The sequence below is a fragment of the Ascaphus truei genome, chromosome 1 (genome assembly GCF_040206685.1).
Source record: "Ascaphus truei isolate aAscTru1 chromosome 1, aAscTru1.hap1, whole genome shotgun sequence".
In the NCBI taxonomy this organism is placed as follows: domain Eukaryota; kingdom Metazoa; phylum Chordata; class Amphibia; order Anura; family Ascaphidae; genus Ascaphus; species Ascaphus truei.
Window position 1 is genome coordinate 234,925,887 of NC_134483.1, and position 16,595 is coordinate 234,942,481.

General features: G+C 39.7%; 1 protein-coding gene and 1 long non-coding RNA gene across 2 annotated transcripts; one reads left to right on the forward strand and one right to left on the reverse strand.

Annotated features, from left to right (window-relative positions):
• The first annotated feature begins 392 nt into the window (after positions 1–392).
• LOC142470555 (uncharacterized) lies at positions 393–2,133 on the forward strand. The gene is made up of 2 exons (XM_075577234.1): positions 393–700; positions 1,064–2,133. The coding sequence occupies exons 1-2, from the start codon at positions 604–606 to the stop codon at positions 2,086–2,088; spliced, it is 1,122 nt and encodes a 373-aa protein (XP_075433349.1). The 5' UTR covers positions 393–603; the 3' UTR covers positions 2,089–2,133.
• Positions 1,000–4,247, reverse strand: LOC142470571 (uncharacterized). Its single transcript, XR_012789276.1, has 3 exons — positions 4,098–4,247; positions 3,011–3,066; positions 1,000–1,603 (listed from the first exon to the last, which is right to left on the reverse strand). It is a non-coding gene; the product is annotated as an uncharacterized LOC142470571 (long non-coding RNA).
• Between the last annotated feature and the right edge of the window lie 12,348 nt (positions 4,248–16,595).

Sequence of the window (16,595 nt, forward strand, 5' to 3'; positions counted from 1 at the left end):
GGAAGGGAATACCTTTCTTACAACCTGAATAGCACAACTGAAGTTAATCACACTCATTGGAAAGCTTAACTCTAGCTACTAAATGCCCCAACAACTCATTACTTATCAAAGCGTACGTCACACATTAGTTCACTCATATCTATAGTTGAACTACTATGAAAGACACATTATCACACACTGCATGTGTTGTCTTGTTGAGTCACAGCCACATTCAGGTGTGCCACATCTTCGATTAATGTACCACACATATCCTCTACCAAAAATAACACTTTTTGCAATATGACCACCTTCATGATAACCATTGTGAATGGTCATCTCATGATAGTTATGTACATTATGATACTGATATCACTACACAACATATGATTTTTATGTACTCATTTAATCTATTTATCCTCACGCATTACTGCAGAAACATAGTATGTTGTATGTTAGGGAACTCAAAACTTCTAAGTACACAGGCATGTACATTGTTATTACAACTATTTATGTTCACTTTCACACACACATTTTCGGTTAAGGAACTGATGTTGTTAGTTAATCATAAATACAGAACATACAATAAGTGTTTGTTCAATATTTACACATGTAAATGTAAAACTTATGTTATTGTTATATATAGTTGCCCCTGGAGGACATGTGTCACCTGAGATGGAACAAGTGTCTTCACCTGGGTCAGCCAGCTCAACACTACTAGAAGGTGAGTGTATCATTTGCTGGCCATATAATATGTGCTCTTCTATATGTTATGTTGTCATGTGCATTATTTGTTTTGCACATCTTCTTTAAATAGGATTACTTAGTGTCAGTGAAAATTAAGTGTAAGGCAACATGTATTGTGTTAGTGATGTTAATTATCATGTAGGACTTCTGAGTTTAGAGCAACTTTTCATTCATTCATATTTCATACTGAGTCCAAACATTATTCGTAAGTCAAGGTAGTTTTTAATGAGGTTATAAAACGTATGCTAACATGTTAGGTGTTACTTAGGACACAGTACAATTACATAGTAACACAGCATACATTAACATGCCATTTAATAATGTGTACATTTCTTTTTAGAACATCATGGTGATGAGGATGATGAGTATGATGAGGATGACGCCACAGAAGAGACTGAAATACAATCATGTGACCATGAAGAGGTGCCAATAGAAACTGTTGTACCGCCAAATCGTCCATCAACTTCCACATACGATGCAATTGTAGCTTCAGAGGGAAAAATAGTGGACGCAGAAAATCGTCGCCATTCAGACATGATGACAGTGCTGGAAAGGATGATTGGACTGCAGGAAGAAACAGTATCACAATTGGCACATCTCCACAGAGTCTTCATTGAAGTGCCTAAACAGTTGCAAAAAATCAACACCTCATTTGAAGCATTAGTTGTTCAGCAAACACAAGCTAATTACTGGAGAATGACTAATGTACCACAATTCAACACCTCCCAGCCAGGATCTGTTCATGCAGGTCAGTTTTCACCACAATCATCTGAGATTCATTCACCAGGCCCAAATGTTACCGGTCAAGTAGCAGACATTGCTGTGCAGGTTCCTGATGACATCCTACCGCTGCCATCTCTACAAATTCAGCAGCAGACACCTACAAAGGAGGCGACAAAAACAAAACAAGACACACATGAAACAGACCAACCATCACTTGTGCAGTGTCTACCAACTTGCTCACATGTGTCACTGGGCACAAGCCCTGTCCGTGAACAGTCACTACCCAAAAGCCCTGTAGGTGAGTCGCTGCCCAAAAGCCCTGTAGGTGAATCGCTGCCCAAAAGCCCTGTAGGTGAATCACTGCCCACAAGCCCTGTAGGTGAGTCACTGGCCACAAGCCCTGTAGGTGAATCACTGCCCACAAGCCCTGTAGGTGAGTCACTGGCCACAAGCCCTGTAGGTGAATCACTGCCCACAAGCCCTGTAGGTGAACTGTCACTGGCCACAAGCCCTGCCCGTGAAGTGCCAGAGGCCACTCAAAGTGGCTCTGTTGTGCCTAAAGTTGGTGGCAAAAGAAAAAGGAAAATTCAAGAGACAACAAGCAGGCCTGTTACTCGCTCGCAAAAGGAACAAAAAAAATAAATGTTATAATTCAGAAAATATGTCTTTGGCCTTGTTTTGTTGACTTCAGATTATCTAATTACTATTGTATGTATGCTGAAGACTGTGTTGTTTCCAAACTTTCAACTATGTTCTTGTACACGTGAAGGTTTGGAAATGTTAACACTCATAATTAATTGTGTTATAAATATTTATGTTGTAATCGTCTGTTCAGTAATGGTCCACCAGGAGCCAGTTGCTAAGTTTAGAGAAGCTGCCATTGACTTTGCATCAAAACATTGCATTTGGGTGTGTTAATTGATGTAAGAATTGCATATGCATATTAGTCACATGCAATTATTAAAACACCTAAGTAAGTGCAAACATCTTTCTTGTACGTGTACAGCAGGATTATGTGTAAATTATTACTTACCTTTGCCTTGCTTGGCCATTGTAATTTTGTCCTTTAATCAGTTGTGTGTTCGTTTCTATAACATCTCAGAATGTATAATAATATATATACACACACACACACACTGAGTGTGAGTGTGAGTGTGAGTGTGAGTATATATATATATATATATGTATATATGTGTATATATATATGTATATATGTGTATATATATATATGTATATATGTGTATATATATATGTGTATATATATATGTATATATGTGTATATATATATATATATATATATATATATATACATATATATATACACATATATATATATATATATATATATATATATATATATATATATATATATATATATATATATATATATATATATAGTACTATATAAACTGGTATACACAAACTAATACACTTCATGCTTCCTTGTGAAAGCACACTATTTTAATAATACAGGCCTAATGTTTGAGAAATATCCTAAGTATGAGACTCTAACAGTATTGTGCTTAAACAAATGTTTATTACTTAATTCAATCATGTTTCTCACCATTTAAATAGGTTTCATACAAGGTATACTTAATGCCATCAATGTTGTGTGTACTCCTGCAATATAAAAAAAAAAAAAATATTATATATAAATATATATATATTTTTATAAGAGATATATTTATATATATATATATATATATATATATATATATATATACACACGTATTTAAACTCATGCAGACAGGGAGTTAACCAGACTTTCACATACACACAGAAATGTAAGCGGGGAAAAAACATTTCTTTTTGCAGGTGTGTTTTTACTGATATGCCTGGCTAAGAAATATTTTCACACACTGGCCTTTGTTAGTTTTCAAAAAAACACTATGTGAACGCATTCACAGTCTAGGGATGTTTTTCACAAACGAGATAAAAGAAGGAGAAATGTTTCTCCCACAGTCCCATATCACGAACCACAACTGTTAACCCAATTAGACAACCAAATCCAATTGGCGTTTGAAATAAGGAGTCAAAGTAGTTACTTTTGTTGACCTTGACAAGGAAAAACAGGAGTTTGTTAGCCATTCAGCACATTCATTTTGATGAGCAAATAACACAGACCTGCACACAGCTTTTGTGCTACTCAGACATGGCTGATGAATTCGTTAACAATATTAATCCCCTTTTAGGGTATAAGTACATGATCTGTGAAGCCATCTTGAACAGTCGCGGACAGAAAGCAAGCACACGCCAAATCGATGATTTCATTCGAGCAAAATATCCTTATTACCAAGACCGTAAGCATGCACGGAATTTTAATTCCTCAATAAGATTCACTTTATCAAGTAATGACTTTTTTGAACGTGACCAGGATAAGCTACAACACACCTATGGTTTCTGGAAGATTGCCCCGGAAAAACAATTTATCCTGAAAGACGGCACTTATATTGTCGTGAAAGGCATATTTATTCCTAATGGCAATAGCAATGTATCCGCTACTACTGATCCGTTTGAATCGATACGTGCTGCAATATCTGCAGCCTCCATTCCTGAAACCCACATTGTACAAGAACAAAAGTACTATGATTATGTACCAAGCCTTTCAGCTGAAATTGCATTGGAATGGGAACCGGAAGAAATGAACCTACCTCCCGACCAATTATTTGAAGAAAGCAGTGGCGATTCCTATGAGCGCATCCTGGAGGAGATATGTGCCATACTGGATTCAGCGGTTGGGTTAAGCGTGGATGAAAATGGCTTGCATTTCTGGAGCGACCAGTTGCAGCCAGGCGAAGAGTTAATTCTAGAAGAATGGTAAATATAACAATCGTTATGCGTTGACTCTGCGTTTAAATTTTTTTTTTTTTTGTAACCACCATTTTCACTTTCAATGCGTGGATACAGCGTAACATTGCAGACTGCATAACATGTAGCGATCACAAACAAATTGTTTCCTAATACAATATAGTAGGACCTGAAAGAGTAGTACACATTGCTGACGGAATAAATATACGTACTTTCCTATCCCTTTAAACATATTAGCAACATTTTACCATTACTCTAACACATACCTGTTTTGTTATCATGCAACATCTACAACATTGAAAACCGGGTCCACCACGTATGACGTGGGACCCTTGTCATGGGCCAAGGCGTCCTTAAAAAGGATTACTGATGTAAGCCCCGCCCCCAAGCGACGTGCGCGCCTCAAAGCCTATTGGCTGTCATGTTTTGTTATAGTAACGGTAACTGCAGTGTGTGATGCGTGCGGCTCAGTGTTTGTAGGCGTACCCTGGGCGTTAGCCGAATGTTAATTGAGTGGGAGGAGTGTTAGCGTGCGTTTCACGCTGGCTTAACATGACGTCACACGTATTGCATTTGCGCATTGTGTTATCGGCCGTGCTTTCTGTTCAAACACGTCTGTTTAAAAAGAATACAGATGTACTCGTTTAGAACGAATGTAGTTTCGTCTTCATTGTATTTGAAATAAAGATGTTATGTTTACTGGTATTTTCAACATGTATTGAACGCACAACGTACGCTTTGTTTTGCGCATGCGCTAACAGTTAGTGGAGCCAAGCGTGAAGTGCGTGCGCACACAAAGATGTGCGCGCACATCTTTCAGTATACAGGCAACGTTCACTTCTTATACATAGTTATGCCTGCTACAAATTTAAAGAAACATTACATACTGATGAACAGTTTTACTTCTAACATATAAGTGACTGACGTGTGTATCTACACAATCATATAGAGCTGCGTAACGCGTTGTCACGGATGCATATCTAGTAAGGTGCCATCTTTGACCATCATGTGTTTGCTGTATTTCAGAGATGTCGGGGAAGATACAATCGGATCAATGTATGATTTCAGAAGAGTCTACCTTTATATGAGATGATTGTGAGGAGGAGCCACCGACTACTATACTACATATGGAACTAATTTTATATTGCTTGCAGCGCTTATTAACAAACAATTAAAAATGTGATACCCTTATGCCTATATTGCATAAGCACTTAATTAACATAATGATGTTGCAAAAGAGTGCCTCATGAATTTTTATTGAGTGTTCTTTAATGACTACTAACATTTTATGACATGGTGTGTTTTATATATAACAACCATTCCCACTCTGCTAACACATTTGTGTATTCTAATATGTAATGGAACGTATGACTGTCGAAACTATGTAACAATAATAATAATAATATGAGCATGTTCATGTATAGGGCTGCTAGTTGTACGCAGCGATTTACAGACACATGTTTCAGCCTGAGGTCCCTGGCCCGTGGAACGTACAAATGTTTTTTTGCCGCATGAGGCACAGGGAGATAAAGTGACTTGGCCAAGGTCACAAGGAGCCCACACCGGGAATTGAACCAGACTCCCCTGCTTCAAACTATCAGTGCCAGTGTGTGTCTTTACTCAGTGAGCCACTCCTTCTCCCAATGTAAAGGACACTTACAACCAAGTAGCCATTTATTTTTAAAATCTCTTGTTACATGGGTATGTAGATAAAATGGTTTGGGACTGTAGCAAATAATGTTAGTGGCCAGATGTTATGGTCCCCTCCAATGCATGATGTTCTGAATATGACATCACCATCATGTTATGAAGTACGTTTCTGTGTATATTTCATTAACCTAACTAACTATAGTTTACTGTGTTTATTAATCGTTTAGAAATACATAGTATAGTCAATATGATGATATAAGCTACCATAATAAAGCTGGTGTTATCATTTGTCGGTGTTATACATGGATCCTACACCAATTGATAGAGACACAAACAGTTGTCTTAAAAAGTGTGTCTATGCTAGTGATGAATGTGCTCCCGTAAGTAAACAAATAAGTACAGTTATCCCCTTTTCTCCAACCACCTCTATATTACATGAATGGAAATTATAAGGAAACATACATAAAATGTGATGAAATGTGAGTAATCATTTTGTAATACAATGCACATGAAAGCTCAAGAGTAGCTAAATGCATATACATGATACAGAAAGTACATATATGTAACATTTGTGTTTAAACCAATATGTTGGGTTTTTAGTTCCAATAATTATAGGAAGATTGAGGTAGCCACATCTTATGAGAGATGTCAGCAAATATACATACCATGATCAGTCATACTGGAGATATACCTATAATGCAAAGGAACAATATATAAATTGCAAACATTGACATGCCATCTTCAGTACCGTAAACAACACAGCAAAGTGTGTATTTGGTGTTAAATGTACAACACCATGTATATTTCATGACATTCAAAATGTAAATCAGCCTGGTGTACACATCATCTGGATGTACATGTTACACTGCACCAATAACATTGTATGTAAGCATACTAGAAGCATGAATGATTATGGGCATAATATGTGTTTTGTCTTAGCATAAGGAATAACACAATGCTAAAATATTATTGCTTTGTTACCCAAGTTGTATTCACATACACACAACTAAAGTACAATTGAAGAGGGATTATATAACCTGTGCAACAATAACATACCGGTGCCACATCCCTTTGTGCACACAGCAGAGAAAAGAAAGGTGTGCAACCCATATTCATCTGTGTCCTAACAGAAGGTTATATAAAGAAACATTATTGTTAATATAACATAATTAAACTATAAAAGTAGTACTAGGAACATATGAGTTTGTACTTACAAGAAAAAAATGAATTGATGAGATTCTGTCGTGTCTGGCCACCACTGGCTGTTTGTTCATTTTCAGCAGCTACATGGGTGGGATGCTCGTCTACCAAAGCCTCAGCTAGGTCTGACTGTACATTGTGCCTGAGTGCAACATTGTGCAAAATGCAACAGGCAAGGATAATATCAGACACTTTTTGAGGCTTGTATAGAAGAGCCCCACCAGTTCTGTCCAGACACCTAAACCTGGTCTTGAGTAGGCCAAATGTCCTCTCTATAACAGATCTTGTAGATATATGGGCTGCATTGTACCTGTCCTCTGCTTCAGTTTGAGGGTTTAGCACCGGAGTCAAGAGCCACGGCCTAATTCCGTATCCTGAGTCACCTATAATGAATGGAGCACACATAAGCTGACATTAGTGATCAAATTGTACAATGCCAACATTCCTAAATCAACATGTGTTTTGTGTTAGAACATGTAAATATGTACTCACCCAGCAGCCAACCAGGTTCAAAATGTCCCTCTTCGAACGCATGGAAGACTGAAGAGTTCCTCAGGATAGAGGAATCGTGACTGGAACCAGGGAACTTGGGTACCACATGCATTATCCTCATCGTGGCATCACATACCACCTGTACATTGAGTGAATGGTAGTGCTTCCGATTGCGGTACACATGCTCACTCTGACTAGGTGCAATCAAAGCAACATGTGTGCAATCGATTGCACCCAGCACAGATGGTATCCCTGCTATATTATAAAAGCCAGTCCTGACTTCCAGCCACTCTGTTGCCTCTGTAGGAAAATGAATATAATTCCTAGCGCGTCTATTGAGTGCATAGAGAAACTGGGTCAAGGCCCGCGAGAATGTAGATTGCGAGACCCCGCCCACTATGCCCACAGTTGTCTGGTATGACGCGGAAGCAAGATAATGTAATGAGCACAGCATTTTAACAAGCCCAGGGACTGCACGACCTCTGGCTGTGAAAAAATCTAAATCCCCCCTTATCTCCTCATAAAGAGCTAAGATTGCTGCTGAACTCAAACGATAGCGACTTACAATCTCCTCCTCACTCATCCCATCTAACAGGGTTCTCTCCCTGTACAGACGCGGACGAGGCACAAGTTGTCTCCTCTGTCTTCTCCTCTGATCTCCTGTCCCTCTACCTGTCCCTCGGCCTGTCCCTCTCCCTGTCCCTGTCGTATCCGCGTCACTGTCACTGTCCCTCGGTGTGTCCCTCCCTTGCCCTATATGATTGTCTTCATCATCAAGCATGTCATAGAAAAGAATGTTCCTCCGTCTCCTAAACATTCGCAACATTTTGAAATGAGTAGCTGTGAATGAGCAGGTAATGTGCGTCCTTTAAATAGGTATGTGATGATGTCAGGTGACATAGTAAAATGCAAGGTGTTACATTAACATAATAAAGTACTTATGTGGCAAGCTGTGTGCACTTGTTGTTCTAAGTATTTGTTGTGTGTATTCTGCAGGGAATGATGATATTTGGCAATGATGTGACGTGAAGCTTTGTACAAAGATTGCTTGCAAATAAATAGTTGCATGTGCAATGCATGTAACACTTGTGAACGCAAGAGTCAGTCATGTAATGAGACAAAAAGGCTGAGATTGACGTGGGAAAAGTTTTGTGTAACATGTGTAATTATCCATGTTATTGTGACATGTTGGCAACAATGAATAGTCGTGTGCATATGCATGCATTTGTGTAAGGAGGATAGTTGGTATAGAATGAGTTTACAAGGTGTCCCAATGATGAATTACTGTACATGTGCGTATAAGTTAGGTTGAAGTGCTTGTAATGCAACGGTTATAATGTAAATATGCAATGTGATTGCGCGTCCAATAAGTGACGTCATGAAAATAGGGAGGACCAAACGTAGATGTAAACATGAGAATTTAGATGTACATGAACGTTTAAAGATGCGTGACACATTACAAGCATTGTGTAATGTAAAGGAACATGAATATACGGTGTATGTGTGACATGTGTGACATGTGTAACATCATGTAAACAATTGTCGATCAATGCAGTAAAATGTGTGCTATGATGTGAGGTTCTCCTTTAAGAGTTGAGTATAGTATTTTCCCTTGCCACATCATCACATGATGAGTAATGTGACCCGCAAATGCTGCAAACATGTAAAAGTCGAATGTTATGCAAATAAGACACATCAGCTGTGACACAATGCAGGGAATGCCCCCACACTGTAATGCAAATCCCCCTTGTATTGTGAGCAATGAAACGTAAACAGTACTATACTGTTATACGTCCCCGCTCCATTGACTTCCATTGATGTACAGAAGATGTTTTTTTTCTAAGTGCCGTTCCGGCAGCCTTAGCGATCGTTCTCCCGTCCAAAATGCCAACTTTAGTTGGCGGGAGAAATCGGCCATAACATCTCAATTTCGTAGTGCCGATCAGCCCCGATAAGCTGTTTTTTTTTGTTGAATCCAGCCGATTTAAAAAAGTGGCGATCAGTGTCGAAAACAGGCTTATCGGCAGGCGACTGGCCATAACCAAATTATCGGCTCCGAAACCTGGCGATATGAAGCACTTATCGGCGCTTACTGAATCTCAAACCCAATTTTGGCTATAACATGGCCATATTTCCCTTATCAACGCTTACTGCATGAGGCCCTATATCTCAAACAGAGGGTTGTAACGAATCCATTAGCCTGTGAGCACTGAGCTGTGTAACTGAATTGTAGTGTGCTTCAAATACAGTGTAGATTAAGCATGTAGTTAAAATTAAGTTAAATCAAATAATGTGTGAAACAGGGTATAAAGAAGAATAGTGAATTATTAGTACTTAATACTCTATGTTGCAACAATGAGCAGAATTGAGAAGTCACGCAAAACACATCATGTACAGTCATGTGAAAAAGAAAGTACACCCTCTTTGAATTCCATGGTTTTACTTATCAGGACATAATAACAATCATATGTTCCTTAGCAGGTCTAAAAATTAGGTAAATACAACCTTAGATGAACAACAACATGACATATTACACTGTCATGATTTATTTAACAAATATAAAGCCAAAATGGAGAAGCTGTGTGTGAAAAACTAAGTACACCCTTACTGCTTCTATAGGAATTAAGATGTTAAGTAGCAGACAGGTGCTGCTAATCAAATGTCCTTGATTAATTGATCATCAGCAAGTGTGACCACCTCTATAAAAGTCGAAGTTTTAGCAGTTTGCTGGTCTGGAGCATTCAGGTGTGTGTTAACACTATGCCAAGGAGGAAAGACATCAATGATCTTAGAGAAGCAATTGTTGCTGCCCATCAATCTGGGAAGGGTTATAAGGCCATTTCCAAACAATTTAAAGTCCATCATTCTATAGTGAGAAAGATTATTCTAAAGTGGAAAACATTCAAGACAGTGGCCAATCTTCCCAGGAGTGGACATCGCAGCAAATTCACCCCAAGGTCAGAAAGTGTAATGCTCAGAGAAATTGCAAAATACCCAAGAGTTACATCTCAGACTCTACAGGCCTCAGTTAGCATGTTAAATGTTAAAGTTCATGACAGTACAATTAGAAAAAGACTGAACAATTATGGTTTGTTTGGAAGGGTTTACATAAACAGAAAAACAGAAATCCCTTCTGATGCACTCACTATAAATCAAAAATAATAAAGTTTTAATAAGTATTCAGAAAACAGATAAAATACATGCTAGTTAAAACCTAAAGAATAGCGCATGTCAACAAACGCTAGTGAGTGAAGATTCTCACTGGGTACTGAAGAAAACCCTGTTTGACCAATATATAACACTTAGGTATCTGCTAAAAACATCAGGATATCATAATGTGATAGTGGTGACAGAGGTAAGTATGTTCAAACGTGCAGCTCAAGTATATGTAATAGGATCAGACCCCTGGTATACCTATAGGGTCTAGTTGTGAAGCAATGGATATAATAAACCCAGTATCACCGCATGAAAATGTAGGGTCTGGGTCCTACTGCCTCTCAGAATATACCTCCTATGTTCAGGAGATACAATGGATTCACTAGTTAAAAGACACACTGCTAGAATTTTCTGTGGCTCCAACAGTTATTGTTCTGTTATATGATATAGCAGACAAGACCTTACCTTGATAGGGCTATAACTGAGAGTTGAGAAATATTGCTTCCAGCTCAGCGTTTAGTGGCAGTTTGATATACCACACACAGGAACGCTGAGTATCCAGCGTCCACAGATCCAGGTATAAGACCCTATCTTGAGCTGAACAGGCTTCTAGTGCTAGCTAGTGGGATCCTCATTCGGCCCACATCTTTGTTAACTAGCAGCTGACAAAGTACACCTTGCTAAGATTGAAAACTGACCAGGCTACTGCTAGCCCGGTCGCGCTGATGACGTCACCTGACACGTGTTTCGTTCTGACTGGGAACTTCTTCGGGGGTGGGCGGACCTATGCTCCTGTGCGGCATTTATACACAAACCGTTGTCATGGCAACCAGTAATGTTGCCTTCATCTCCATACAGTGACGCAATGTGGGCGTGGCCTCACGGGCAAGGTAAGTAAAAGGGGAATCCTATTGATCCATAATACAGGTTAAAATACATTAAGGTATCCTTGATATGAAACTAATACTTTGGAACGGGAAGAGTGCTAGATGAATCAGATAACACATGTACTGGGGGCCAAAGAATAATGAAAAAATATGTTAGCATACGATATCCCTGATGACAGATGGTAAAATAACGTGATCAGGGGAAACACTAAGTCATGACCAAATTGTCATAGTAGAGACCTACATCAATTGGAGAAAACCATGCATAAAAAATACATTAATTATTTATCATGATCAGTGGAAATTCATTCTCCAGGTAGATGATACCCAATATACAAAATAAATCGCTGGAAATTGATTAGCAAATGGGTAATACAGAGTATAGATGAACACACAGGGATTCAAAGGAAAGCAGTGTATACAAATCCTTCATTTAACCCTCTAGGTGAAAGGGTCCCTAAGTTATATATCCACCGGGATTCCTTCCTGAGGAGGGCCGTATCTAAATCCCCTTTGCAAATCCCTAATTTAATCAAATCAATGCCCTGGAAGGACAAACAGGAAACATCACCCCCATGTTTGGAGTTAATATGTCTAGCTACTGGTACATCTTTCTTTGTGTTAATAGTGCTGATATGCTCCAGGATTCTCCTACGTAATTCCCGGGAGGTTTTTCCTACGTATTTCATACTGCACTTACACGTTGCTAAATATATCACTCCTTCAGTCTTACAGTTGATATAATTTCTCATACTGTACTGCCTGATCCCAGGGGCTCCATTGAATTGCTTAGAAGGTTGGATATATTTGCAAGCCTTGCAGACACCACATCGATAGGTACCCACTACTATTAGTATCAAGCCAGGTTGAAATATCCGGGCTCTGGTAGTGACTATGTACTAGTCGGTCTGCAAGGTTCGGTGGGCATCTATATGTTATTGACGCCTGGGGATGTAGGATCTTTTTGAAATCCTCATCCTCTAGAAGGACATGCCAGTGCTGATTGATTGTATCTCTAATTTGTCTCCACTGTTTGTTGTAGGTCCCTATTATACCCATATATTATGGGTTGTATGCCATCTTGTTCTTTTTTCTTAGAATAAAGTAGTGTTCCCCTATCTGTATGTTTGGCTCGATTTTAGGCCTTGTTCACACAAGTGCGGCTGTACCCCCTATTCAAGAATTTTTTTCTCATTTGAGCAGATTGAATCTCAAAGTCTTTTGTTGAGGAGCAATTTCTCCTAACCCTTACATATTGCCCCATAGGTATCCCTTGGATTAAAGGTTGGGGATGGTGACTTGATGCCAGGAGCAGGTTGTTGGTTGCAGTCGCTATGGTGTGTTCTGTGGTTTGGAGTAGGCCCTTATCATCCTTATACTGTAGATATCTAAGTCAAGGAAGGTGATACACTCCTGACTGATATCATACGTTAGTTTCAGATTGTGATCATTCTGATTTAGAATGTCCACAAATGATAAGAACAATTCTTTGGTACCGCTCCAAACCACCAGCACATCACAGACCACAATTCAATATATTTGTGAACTCTGACATTGTTTGAGTGAAAACGCTAACTTCCTCCCACCAACCCAGGTATATATTAGCATATATGGGGGCACATGTTGTGCCCATTGCTGTTCCCTGGAGTTGGTGGTAGAACTTATTCTTGAATAAAAAGAAGTTATGTGTCAGTACATATTCTAAGAGTTTCACTATAAAGATATTATGGTCTTTGTGTTCATTACTTCTGGCTTTTAAGAAGAATTCAACCGCTGCAAGGCCTATAGGGTGTTGGATACTGGTATAAAGGGATTCCATGTCCATGGACGCCAGATATGTATTTGTTGGTACCTCTATACCATCAATTTTCCTGAGGATATCGGTGGTGTCCTTGGTACTGTCGCGGCCGAGTTTATTCTAACATTTACCCGGTCTCGGCCGCGACAGATACCGGGCGTGCGCCGAGGTGTCCCGTGCACGCGCCAGAGCCTCGGAGGATCGGTCCTCTGATTGGGGCTTCCCCCTCCCCTCTCCGGGTCCGCCGGGTCCCCCGGATGCCCCCCACCGCCATCCCCCACATCGCGGGACACCAGGGCTCCCTTCGGAAGCGTGACCGGGCATCGGTGACGCGCGGCACGCCGAGGGGATTCAACATGAAAGCCGGGAAATCTCGCGGCTTGCGGCTCTAGCCGTATTCGAATAAAGTGTGCCGCCTCTGTATATGACGGGAGGCTGGTTACAAAGGGTCTCAGAACCAGATCAAGGTAAGTACTAGCATACTCACTCAGAGACTCCATACCTGAAACTATCGGGCTCCCTGGTGGATTCTGGGCATCCTTATGAATTTTGGGTATGGTATAGAACATGGCTATCTTGGGTTTATTCACCAACATATTGTCATGTTCTTGCTCTGTTATTACTTTTTTAGTGAGACCCTCTTTCAAAATGGCCTGTAATTCCCTATGAAACATTTTTGTTGGGTAATTTTGCAATACTCGGTAGCAAGTACGATCACCAAGGAGTCTAATATTTTCACACACATATTTATCCTCTTCCATGAGTACTATATTCCCTCCTTTGTCGGAGGGTTTTATGATAACTCCCTTTAGGTCACTGAGTTCTTGCAAAGCTGTTTTTTCTACTGATGTTAAATTATCAGTGCCCCCCTTGGGTAATATTTGTTTAAGATCTTTTACAACCAATTTGATAAACATATAAATATTGGAATTAGTGCTCATGTGGGGTGTGAAGTGACTCCTTGGTCTGAGTGGTATAAACGGACCCTGTCCTAGAGTCCCATTACTCCACTTTTAATGCTACAGGGATCCTCAAGGTCCATTTCACTGGCAGTTTCAAGAAAATCAGATGTTATAGTGAAATGCTCTCTTCTTTTGTACATTTTGTGTAGGGCTAGTTTACGGCCAAAGAGATGAATTTATTTGACTCAATCAAAGTGGTTTTTGTTGGGTCATTTTGCAATACTCGGTAGCACGTACGATCACCAAGGAGTCTAATATTTTCACACACATATTTATCCTCTTCCATGAGTACTATATTCCCTCCTTTATTATTATCCCCATTACCTCTTAGCATAGTTATCCCACGGTATCATCAACAGCATCAACAGATCTGTTCAACTATACATATCTGTTAAGCAGCGCTATTTCATTTAGGTTTTAAGTCGTTCTTTATTTCTTGTTAATAAAATTTATTGTATTAGTGGGGATGGGAAACCATCCCTTTCCAGTGAATGACACATGAGTTATCTTACCTAATAGGAGGTTGAGTGCACTCATTTCTTAGAAAAACTTTTTGTTATTTCCAAATCAGTCTCTTATATCTAAGTGCACCAAACATTTATACCGGCTGAGTGGGAACTGCTCTTTCTTTATTAAGCATTTGAACAAACCATAAGACTTCTGAACAATGTCCTTTGGACAGACGAGACCAAAGTGGAGATGTTTGGCCATAATGCACAGCGCCACGTTTGGCGAAAACCAAACACAGCATATCAGCACAAACACCTCCTACCAACTGTCAAGCATGGTGGTGGAGGGGTGATGATTTGGGCTTGTTTTTGCAGCCACAGGACCTGGGAACCTTGCAGTCATTAAGTCGACCATGAACTCCTCTGTATACCAAAGTATTCTAGAGTCAAATGTGAGGCCATCTGTCCGACAGCTAAAGCTTGGCCGAAATTAGGCCATGCAACAGGACAATGATCCCATGCACACCAGCAAATCTACAACAGAATGGCTGAAAAAGAAAAGAATAAAGGTGTTGCAATGGCCCAGTCAAAGTCCAGACCTCAACCCGATTGAAATGCTGTGGCTGGACCTTAAGAGAGCTGTGCATAAACAAATGCCCACAAACCTCAATGAACTGAAGCAACATTGTAAAGAAAAGTGGGACAAAATTCCTCCACAACGATGTGAGAGACTGATAGTCATACAGAAAACGAATACTTCAAGTTATTGCTGCTAAAGGTGGTTCTACAAGCTATTGAATCATAAGATGTACTTAGTTTTTCACACATGGTATCTCCATTGGCTTTATTTTTGTTAAATAAATCATGACACAGTGTAATATGTCATGTTTTGTTGTTCATCTGAGGTTGTATTTAACTAATTTTAAGACTTGCTAAGGAACAGATGATTGGTATTATGTCCTGATATGTAAAACCATGGAATTCAAAGAGGGTTTACTTTCTTTTTCACATGACTGTATGTGCACTCAGAGCAGCTGTTCCAGGGAGCATACCACTGTGTGAAGTGTGAGCAGGTAGTCTATTTTGAGTCTCAGGTTGCTGATCTGATGAGGTAACTTGCAATATTGAGGAAGATTGACAATCTTTAAAATAGTTTATTGTTCACTGAGCAAGCCATGGCTGGGACTAGTGGTGTGGAGAGTGGTGCTGTGACTGAGGACCAAAGATTTAGATAGTTGGGTGACAGTTAGAAGGGGAAGCAGGATGAAGAGGAAGAGGCAGGCCAGTTCCTAGCTGACCCATCCTAATAGATTTGCCAGATTGACTGAAGATATTGGAGGAATCAGGAAAGGAATAGCAAGGCTGGGGAGACTGATTCCTGTAGCAGCCAAGGGAATAGTCCCTACAGCACAGAGGGAACACAGGCTACTAAGAGACAAAGACAGATTGTGGTGATAGGGGACTCCATTATTAGGATTGTAGAGAGGGCAATCTGTTATCATGACTTTAACAGTTTGTTGTCTCCCAGGTGCTCGGGTATGGCACATTGTGGATTGGGTAGACGATTGTTGGGAGGGCTTTAGGAATGACCCGGCAGTCTTTGTACACGTTGGCACTAATGACAAATTTAAAGAAAGATGGAGGGTCTTAAAAAATAATTTTAGAGAACTAGGCTGCAAGCTTGAGGCAAGCACTTTCATTGTTGTATTTTCAGAAATACTATCAGTGCCCAAGTTTGTGCTTAGTT

Coding starts and splice junctions, on each gene's coding strand:
- LOC142470555 (XM_075577234.1), top strand. CDS start 604: ATGTTATTGTTATATATAGTTGCCCCTGGAGGACATGTGTCACCTGAG. Junction 701..1,063: donor CAGCTCAACACTACTAGAAG/GTGAGTGTATCA, acceptor ATTTCTTTTTAG/AACATCATGGTGATGAGGAT.